Here is a 10,936-nt window from a genome sequence, read left to right as displayed (position 1 = left end):
CAGTTAATAAAATAAAAGTGGAGAAGCATTAGCATTTGATGTATTCAGTTGTTATCTTGAGAAAAGACACATGTTTTCCGAGCTTCCATTAAAAAAATACAGATTTAAGACCAGGCATAGTGCCTCACACCTGTAATCCCAGCACTTTGGAAGGCTGAGGTGGGTGGGTCATTTAAGCCCAGAAGTTCAAGACCAGCCTGGGCAAAATAACAAAACGCCATCTCTACAAAAGAATACAAAATTAGCTGAGCATGGTGGTGTGTGCCTGTAGTCTCTGCTACACGGGAGGCTGAGGTGGGAGGATCACTTGAGCCCAGTAGGTCAAGGTTGCAGTGAGCTGTGATCATGCCACTGTGCTCCAGTCTGGGTGACAGAGTGAGATCCTGTCTTTAAAAAAAAATAAAAAAGTATAGATTTGCCCACTGGCTACTTTAGAGGAATAATAAAGCTGAAGCGTACTTTTCTTCAAAAGATGTGTCTATAAATTTTCATTTCAGAGGTTTGGTAACAAAGTCACTGGTATAGATTTTTACTAGATGATTTTTCCACCTAGAAATAAACTGAGACAAAACATTGCTAGGTGGTTCATGTGATTGGAAATCCAGAGGACAGGCAAAGGGGAAAAGCACCCAGGGCCGATAGATTCTGTAAAGTGGTCCAGAAATAGGAGTTGAAAAACTTAACAGACCTTACGCAGTTTAAATTGACGTTCCTAGCTCAAAGAGGCCTTTTAAAAATAATTGTTATAAGCATCAGCAGATTGCAGCTGAAATGGTTTGAAATCAATTTTAACTCATTTTCCATTCACAAAATACGAGAGGAGGAAGCCAATGGTACGGATTCACTTGAGAAACAGTACAAGGGTTTTCATAGTAGAGAAAGAGGTTGATTTCAGCTCAGACAGATATTTCAAGCTTCAAGGGCCGTGTCTAGACTGAGAAGGATTTGCTAACCCCAAAGTCCTATCAAACAAGGGGTGTAAATGTATTTCAGAGCAGCTTAAGTACTGGAGTTTCTGCAGAACTTAGATGATCAACAAAGACAAGGCCAGCTGCTTCTAGACCCCTGGCTTATGATTTCAGCTTTCCAAATTAAAGACGGTCTCATCAGCACATTTAATAGTAAATCCTCCAAGAGCAGAAGACTCTGAGTCAGTGAGGACTGACTGGCATTTGTGAGTGTCTGTGTGTTTGTGTGTCTGTGTGTGAGAGAGCGAGCGAGCGAGCGTGTATGTTCTCATTAGGGGACGATCTATGATTTGACAGCCTCACTGCTGCTGCTCCTGCTGCTGCTCCTGCTTCTGCTGCAGCTGTATGGTTTGTCATTAGTTGGAAAGGGCTGTGAGGGTTTGCAGAAACTGCAGTTTTAAAGACTGAGCACTGCTAAGTGGTCTCCATCTCAAATAGAGTAGATGAGATTTTCTGCAAGATTAGAAACTTGGAACTATTACCACTTCATCTACCCAGAAAAGCAGGCAGTGCTACAGAGGATAAGGTAAGAGAAGAAATTGTCCTCTCTTGTATCTATGGGGCAGGGGGCATGGGAAAATGTCATCTCAATGGCTTTCTATTTTACACCAAAGACATCTCACCCTCTGAGAGCAAAAGAGGCAACAGCTAAATTTGTAACAAGCTTGATTATCGAGCTTCTTGGCTTTTTCCTCTGGTATCTTTTTCTTCTTCATCATACTTTTGCCAGGCATCTAAGAGGTGTATTAGTATTTATTTTTCAGTTAGCAGATATTATTTAATTTTTTTTTGATTGGGTATTGTTTCAAAACAAGGAGTTTTTACTGTTTCTCTTTCCTTAAGCATTTTTCTCCATTAAGAGGGAACTGATCCCTCTTAATGTGAGCTGGTCAAAACAGTTACTCCATTCTACACTAGAGACGCAATAAAGGAAGTTTTAAGAAGTACACATGAGCCCTATTCCCATAGAAAAACGGGAAGTGAAAGGAGTGGAAGTGAGGGTTATTTGTGATTGGGACTTGATCAGAAATTGTAACACTATTAATGAATATGTACTGTGACCCTTCACAGGGGAATGGAACTGCTGCAATAAAGGTGGGCGCTGGAAAGAAGATGTTTTGAGAAGTCAGTGTTTCCGAGAAACTTTAAGCCACTAAAGATGGAAAACGAGACAGTCAGTGAACTGAACCAAACACAGCTTCAGCCACGAGCAGTGGTGGCCTTAGAATACCAGGTGGTCACCATCTTACTCGTGCTCATTATTTGTGGCCTGGGCATTGTAGGCAACATCATGGTAGTCCTGGTTGTCATGAGAACCAAGCACATGAGGACCCCCACAAACTGCTACCTGGTGAGCCTGGCAGTAGCTGATCTCATGGTTTTGGTGGCCGCAGGCCTCCCCAACATAACAGACAGTATCTATGGTTCCTGGGTCTATGGCTATGTTGGATGCCTCTGCATCACTTACCTCCAGTATTTGGGAATTAATGCATCCTCTTGTTCAATAACAGCCTTTACCATTGAGAGGTATATAGCAATCTGTCACCCCATCAAAGCCCAGTTTCTCTGCACGTTTTCCAGAGCCAAAAAGATTATCATCTTTGTCTGGGCTTTCACATCTATTTACTGTATGCTCTGGTTCTTCTTGCTGGATCTCAATATTAGCACCTACAAAGATGCTATTGTGATATCCTGTGGCTACAAGATCTCCAGGAATTACTACTCACCTATTTACCTAATGGACTTTGGTGTCTTTTACGTTGTGCCAATGATCCTGGCTACCGTCCTCTATGGATTCATAGCTAGAATCCTTTTCTTAAATCCCATTCCTTCAGATCCTAAAGAAAACTCTAAGACGTGGAAAAATGACTCAACCCATCAGAACACAAATTTGAATTTAAATACCTCTAATAGATGTTTCAACAGCACAGTCTCTTCAAGGAAGCAGGTAAGCAAAACTGAAACTCCAAGTCAATAGAGAAAATGTGGGATAGAGTTCCTTGGAGATGGGAACAACTTTGCCCTGTTTAACTGACGGCAAAACCAAAATACAATCATGCAAATGTTTCACAGTGTAAGCTTCTGCCTAACATATTAAATCCATCTCTAAAGCAACTGGAGATCTAAAAATAGATAGGGAAAATTTGATAGCACATCAGCAGGTATCAATTCAGGTGCTATTAAGATACAAAGAAATATAAACAGAAACTCTGGAAATTCACCTTTAATATGTTTGTGCCTCTCTGGAAATGTTATCAGAATATTTGGACAATTTCTGGCTTCTGTAGAAAAGAGTTGTATTGCATGATAAAGAATTATCTTAAAAATCCATTGCACAACAAATATTTGACAGGACAGTTTGAAAACAGGTTAGTCAAAAAATAAATGAAACTTTCTTTGCCATTCTACAGTTACTCACAATGGAGACATATACCTGACAAAGTTTCCTGGACTTATTTTTGGTAGGCTTAGTGGGGGAAGATTCTATCACCCTCTCCTCCAGCTCCTTGCACAGTATCCCAGCATGCAGAAGCTGAAAATGCACTTTGCTTAGGAAATGTTCTAACAAAAAAGACAACATCAAGCTCAATTTTTCATAAAGAATGACCCAATTTTTTTTAAAAAAAATGTTTTTTTCCTAAAAATTCTTTTATGCTTTTAGATCACCTGAATGCCCATATAATTAGTTGAATAGTGGTTTCACTAGTGAACCAAAACTTTATTGCAGTACATATGATTTATAAAATGATATAGCAATAAAATACTTTTATATCATTTACACATTTATCTATATTTATACACTTGTTCTAAGTTACTTATAAACTTAGCTTTAAGTTTCTTTTCCTTGTTTGGTAAATATAATGAACAGATGATAAATATTTATTCTCATAGTTAAAAAAGAAAGCTAAACTTGAAATCAACATGCTGATTCTTTTAAATGGGTTGAATTTTCTCATATTTCTTGCAAGGAATATAGTTCTTTCTGTATACCTAGTTTGAAACTGAGTGTACTTTGTAAAAAAGTATATATATGAATCATTCCCACTGTTACTTCATAAATTCTAGTTGATATATGCATTGTAACCAGACACAGCGAAATAAACTGCTAAAAAATTTAAGAGTTTTAGATATGCATGAAATGAATAATGAGCCATAACTTAAAGGAAACATATACTGCATTTTAAATGGCACTGTAATACTTGGTTTATATAACACTTATTACTTAAGATAACTAGATGACAGGAGAGAAGACCTAAGCAACTATTGCCAGCTCTTAGATTTCTTTTGCCTTGGATCTAGCAGTACTACCTACTCTAAGGCTTATTTGGCCATTTTTTACCCAAAATTTGATTAATGGAAATTTAGAGATCTATTGACTATCTTCCAAGACAAACGTTGATAATATAATAAGAAAGTAAAGAATATGTACATCTCAATTAGACAGCAAACATGGGTTAATGTCAGCAGCAAGGAAGGTCAGGGAGTAAATTCATTCATTAGACTCCAATTTGCATTCCTGTTATACATTTTTAAAACTTGTTTGTCTTGCCTAATGTCCTTTCTTTCCATTACAGTCATTAGTACCTATCAGCATTAATATGTTTTAATTTGCTAATTGTGTTACATATTCACACTCTTATTTCAAAACTGTTACCGATACGCTGTCTTTTCAGAGGCTGTATGATAGAAGAAAAAGCCAAAGCTTTGGCTCCAAACAAACGTGGGCTTAAATGCCAGGATTCTGTTCAAACTCTATAACCTTGGATAAGCAGAACTCTGTGAGCCTTAGTTTTGTCATCTATAAAACGAGATAAGTAGCAATATCCATGATCCGTGTGAGGACCCATGAAATACCTCCTGAAAGATGCCTAAAGTGGAGTGGTGATTAATGCCTGAGTGTTAACTAGGCTCCTTCTTAATTTTAAAAATATATTTTGGCAACTGTGAGGGAACTACAGGTTTTTCCTTAAAAATACACATTCACTGCTTTAACGAAGATTACTTGTTGAACAAATGTGTATATGACATGGTAACTTCTTTATGGAGTTTTTTTTAATAATTAGAGCATTTGGAAATACATTCTGAGCATTTGGGGTTGTCACATTAACACCACTGTCAGCCTCCAAGAATAAGGAATGAAGTTCACTTGTTGTAAACACCAATAACACCCTAACTGAGAAACATGGAGTGACATATAAGCCAAGAGGAGTGTATTTAAGCAATGTGTCTTGTAATTCAACCCTGATTATAGACGGGATGGGAGTTCAGAGAAAAGAAGGAAAATTACCGGGCTACAGGAATCAGAGAAGTCTTCAAGGAAGAGGTGGCTTTTAAGATGGCTCTGGAAGGATGAAGATAATGTGAAAAGTAGAAGTCAAGAAGAACAGTATCCCATGCATAAAGCACAAGACATAGTGGGTGGGATGAGAATGGCATGGGTTTGGAGAGGGGCCAAGTAGGGGCATACAGAGTGGGACTTATGGGATGGAGCGACTTAGTTGTCTGAAATGAATGATGTATTTAGGGGAGTGGTAAAAAGTAAGACTGGACTGATGGAAGTGTATGAGAGTGAAAGAAGAGAAAGAGACAGAGAGACAGAGAAGGCTGTGGAGGATCCAGACAATCGGGCAAAGAAAGGAATTTGAACTTAATGCAGAGGCAACAAAGAATGTGAGTGATGAGCAGGGAGCAGTGATGATGAAATGGTATTTAGGGATGAGAAATCTGACAGCTCTTGGGGAGGCAGATTTAAAGAGAGAGAGATCAGTGGCAGAAAGACCACTTTGGAAGTTGTTAGTAGCGATACAGGCATGAGGCAGTAAGATCATCTATCAGGAGAATTTAAAGTAAAGAGTAAACCAGAAAGATGTTTCAAAGAAAGAAACGGTGTGATGTAAACATATTCGACATAAAGGATGAAGAAAGGACAATTCAGCATGGCCTCAGGATTCTGAGTCTAGAAGAATGTGGTGCCCCTGATCAATGGAAATAAGAACAGTGAAGGGGAGCCAGTTTTGTACAAAATTAGTGACCTGCTTTTTTCTTCTTCTAAAATAGTTACTTTCTTAAATCTTTGAAAGGTTCAAACCTCCACCTTCTATAGCCAAAGGACTTTAATTTTAATATTCTCTGCATTTTTTTCTTTTAGGCAAGTTTAATTTACAGTTTAATAAATACTCATCAGGTTCAGGTCTTTCTAACCAAGTTCTTACATTCAAATGTGCATAGCCTAAAAGAGTCACATTTAAAAAGGAAGTAAAAGAGCATTTACATGTAAAGGACAAATGTGAGTTTTTTCCTTGCTTATTTGTTTTTAACTTAACATTCTCTATGCAGAAAATCCAGGCCAGAATCTTTGTTTTCTTTTTTCCAGAGATTCAATTATGTTTTAGGAAACCATCTAAATGTTGGGTAAATTAAGTAAGATAAATTACCCAAACTTATGGCTTGGAATTGTGTATACCAAAAGGATTATCTCATTGACTAAATATATTGCTTTTATAGTTGGTTGTTTTAATATAAAAGAGGCATTGTTTAAATTTTCATATTTGCCTCATTTCAGCTCTATCTACACAATGCCTCAAGAGTCCCTCATTTCAGTCAATTCAGGGGTTCCACATTATGTAGATACAATCTCTTTATTATTGACTGTGTATTTCTATGTAATTGATTGGATTTTTGGTATTTTGAAAGCACAGAAACACCTGAACATCTTAGTAAAATGTAATATCAATAAATACATTCAATTCAAATAAATACTTTCTACAGGATGCAGAAATATGCAGAATATTTTATAGATTTATAAAACAGGCTACCAGTTTTATTTTCAATGGAGTTACTTTAATATTTTTTTTCCTAATTCTTACAGAATACCTAGTAGAGAAACCATGTAACCTAGTCTTAACAGAAGCTCTAAGAGTAATGGCAGAATTCTTACTATGGAATTCACTTGACTCATCAAGCCTTAAAAATATCAAACAGTCTTTGTTTCCAGGAAACTATTCAATATCTAGAAGGAATATTGGTAACCCAAGAAACAAAAACAACTTTCCTTTTTATTTATTTATTTTTGAGATGGAGTCTCCCTCTGTAGTCCAGGCTGGAATGCAGTGGTGGTATCTCAGCTCACTGCAACCTCCGCCCTCAGAGTTCTAGAGATTCTTCTGCCTCAACCCCCCGAGTAGCTGGGATTACAGATGCCTGCCATCATGCCCGGTTAAGTTTTGTATTTTTAGTAGAGACAGGGTTTCACCATGTTGGCCAGGCTGGTCTTGAACTCTTGACCTCAGTTGATACGCCAGTCTCTGCCTCCCAAAGTGCTGGGATTACAGGCTTGAGCCACCGCACCTGGCACAACTTTCCTTTTTAAAGTAATGCATACCTTTTGCTGTTATTGGTGATGATGACACTGATGCTATAAAAGCAATCGTGTGTATTATGGAAAATATAGAAAACTAGAATAGGAAAAAGCCATCTCTTACCTCCTGACCCCATCTCTCAAGGACCAAAATCAATATCATTTTGTTATATTGCTTTTCTTATGTTTTCACTGGATCTTTTTTTTTTTTAAACACAATTATAGTCAAATGTATATGTAGTTTTGGCTTCCAGGTATTCCATATAAAGTTTTGGGAATAATATTCTCAAAGGGAAAGCACAAGGCAAAGCAAAAGGAAATGATCAGGATTGAGTTCGTTTCTCTGAGCCTCAGTTCTCTCATCAATAAAATAAGAAAACAATGACCTCATAGTGCTGTTGCTGAAGTCATATCAGATATAACAGACAAAATTCAGGTTTGCTTTCCTCCCACCTGTCCAGCTACCTACTCTTCCCTCTCTCCTATGCGTCTCAGTGATCCCCACCTCACTGGGCACCCTCCCGACCCTCTCTTAAGCACACCTCAGTCATAAAATGCTCATGGAAAATGAAGACACTCAGATAAAGAACTGGCTTCCATGTATCTTCCCTCTTCTCCCCTGCCTCGCTCCAACTCCTACCTCTAGTGCTATTTACATTTTCTTTTTTTTTTTTTGAGACAGAGTCTCGCCCTGTCACCAGGCTGGAGTGCAGTGGCGCAATCTCGGCTCACTGCAACCTCCGACTCCTAGGTTCAAGTGAATCTCCTGCCTCAGCCTCCCAAGTAGCTGGGATTACAGGCACCCATCACTTCGCCCAGCTAAGTTTTTGTATTTTTAGTAGAGACGGGGTTTCACTGTGCCAGTCAGGATGTTCTCAATCTCCAGACCTCGTGATCTGCCCACTTTGGCCTCCCAAAGTGCCGGGATTACAGGCGTGAGCCACCGCGCCCAGCTGGAGTGTGTTTTTAATCTGAAGACTTGTGTGTTCCTTACATTGTAGAAATTTTGCAATCATCATCTTTTGGTTCAAATATTGCTTTAATACCATTCACTCTAGTCTTATTTATTAATACCTATTAGATCAGACGTCAGTGAACATTTTCTCAAAGAACCAGACAGTGAATACTTTAGACTTTGAAGGTCATATGGGCTCTGTTACAACTACTCAACTCTGTCATTGTACTATAAAAACAATGATAAGCCAATATATACATTGAATGGGCGTAGTTGTGTTTAAATAAAAACTTATTTATAAAAACAGGTGGCAAGCTGGATATTGTTCTCAGCAAGTAGTTTGGCAAACCTCTGTGTTAGACGAGTGTTAAATCATTTTTTCTGTACTCCATGTCTCTTAAGTACTTTTTCAACTTATTTTAATCTTTTTGCTCTTCCAGTGCATTCTTACTGAATCCCTCCATATCCTCTTCCTATTTGTTAATTTGCTGTTCATCTCTACTCTGTCAAATGTTTATTTTGTCTATTGTTATCTTTTAACATCAGTAATTTTACTTTATTTCAAAGTTTTCTCATAAATTATTTTACATATTCACTTGATCTTATTTTATTTCTATATCTTTATTTCATAGTTTCTGTTCCTTCTTAGATTTTGTCTTTTGACCATCTGCAAATACTGCTGGAGTTATGGGTTTTGTTGGCTGTCTTTTCAGAATTAGTTTTCCTAACATGGTTTGAATTTTCATTTGCAGGCCAATATGCTTTTGTTTTTTCTCCCTGTGAACATAATATTGTAACCAGTTTTTTACCAATCTCCACCTAGGCCAGGGTTACTGAATCTGAGGAGATGTTGGGGTTATGGCAGACCTAGTCACAGAAACAGAATGTAATTTAGATTCATTTCTGATATTCCCAGAGTGCAAAGGCAGGAAGCATGTCTCTGATGTCCATCTCTCACACAGTAGTTTTAATTCTTCTTACCCATCAATGACTGAACTTGTGGTTGTTACTGCTTACTGCCAGAGCCCAGCTAATAACTGTATCCCTCACTCTTTTATATTTCTGTTTCGTTTTTGCACTGCTCATAATTTTTACCTTATACTTCAGCTCAGCTGTTGTTGCTTCATTTTATTTAATTTTTTAAAGGTTATAGCATATAAGTTTTGTAGAGCCCTAACTCACTGTTCAATGCTCATCCCAAATTGGGTATTACTGTTAACATAAAAAGATAAAACTAAGGTTGAGAAATATCTGTACAACTTGCTCTTTGCCTCAAGTTATTAAGTGCCTGAGAAGCGATACAAACTCCTTAGCTTTTGCTTTTCCAACTTGCTACAATAGTTACAGAGATAATCAAATCCTCTGTCTACTTCTTTATTCCTTAGCAATCCATTCACTTTTCATTGGCAAGCTCATTCCAAAGAAATACTTTAGCCAATTTAAAAAGGGATGCAACATACTTCTTTATTACAGAACAACTAAAGGTTATTTACCCTGGGATTCTTTCTAAGGCATTACAGCAATTCTAAGGCATGACATCCTCCATGCAGCAATGGCTGGTAATGTGAAACATAAGGCAAAAGACCTTGAGTCCCATGCATTTCAGGACAGGAAACAAAGTGGGACTGGCTGCTCTGCTTGTGGACCAATACTCTGTGGGTACTACTAAGGTATCTTTATAAAATATTTTAGACATAATTTCATGAATATCTCTCAAGATTTATGTGTTCCTATTTTATATATTTGTTGATTTTTGCTCTGTCACCCAGGATGGAGTGCAGTGGCACAATCTCAGCTCACTACAACCTCCGCCCCCTCAGGTTCAAGCGATTTTCCTGCCTCTCAGCCTCCCGAGTAGCTGGGATTACAGGTGCCCACCACCATGCCTGGTTAAGTATTTTTTTTTCTTTTTTAGTAGAGACGGAGTTTCACCATGTTGGCCAGGCTGGTCTTGAACTCCTGACCTCAGGTAATCTGCCCACCTTGGCGTCCCAAAGTGCTGGGATTACAGGCATGAGCCACCTGGCCCAGCCATCTGTTCCCATTTTAAAAGCAAACATAACTTCAGGAGTTAGAGTTTACTCACCATTTTCTACGAAACATTTTAATTATATGAAGTGAAGCTTTTGGAACTGTCAGGGACTTCAACAATATTCTATGAAGTCTAGCCATCTTGTCTTATAGGCCAATAAATTGAAGGCCAGGGAGTTCAAGAAATTTACTTATAGTCATGTTGTTAGTGGCTGACCTTGAAATTGATTCTAGGATCCAGCTGCTGTTACACGTTCTGAGTAAACCTGAGTTAGTATTAGGATATAAGGCAATGAGTAATCTTGCGTGGATTTAGGCATTTAATTATTTTGAGCAAGGTAGGGGATTGGAGGTTAGAAATGAAGTGTATTTCAGCAAAGCAGGGATAAATGTATCTTTATCTGATCTTTTGCCTAGACTCTATCATCACAAAACGTAGTACCATTAAAATGGATAAATTTTATTTAGGCTGTATATTTTTTTAAAATACTATTTTATAGGGAGAATTACTCTTCCAAACCTCAGAATCTTGACTTTAAGTTAGGTCAAGCTGAACCATTTGTCTATTTTGAACAATTCTTCAAGGGTCATTTAACTTAATTAACATTTTATATGAAAAAAAAA

At 37.7% G+C, this 10,936-nt stretch overlaps 1 protein-coding gene across 1 annotated transcript in view; it reads left to right on the top strand.

Moving 5' to 3' along the window:
* Positions 1–1,968: 1,968 nt before the first annotated feature.
* The window catches only part of TRHR (thyrotropin-releasing hormone receptor), a 34,834-nt gene continuing 25,866 nt past the window's right edge, over positions 1,969–10,936 (top strand). Inside the window, exon 1 of the mRNA XM_011961092.1 lies at positions 1,969–2,916. Coding sequence (XP_011816482.1) covers positions 2,128–2,916 — 789 coding nt within the window. The 5' untranslated portion in view covers positions 1,969–2,127. The remainder of the gene's footprint in view (positions 2,917–10,936) is intronic.

The sequence above is a fragment of the Colobus angolensis genome, unplaced genomic scaffold (genome assembly GCF_000951035.1).
Source record: "Colobus angolensis palliatus isolate OR3802 unplaced genomic scaffold, Cang.pa_1.0 Scaffold535, whole genome shotgun sequence".
Lineage (NCBI taxonomy): Eukaryota > Metazoa > Chordata > Mammalia > Primates > Cercopithecidae > Colobus > Colobus angolensis.
This window is presented reverse-complemented; position numbering and strand designations above follow the sequence as displayed.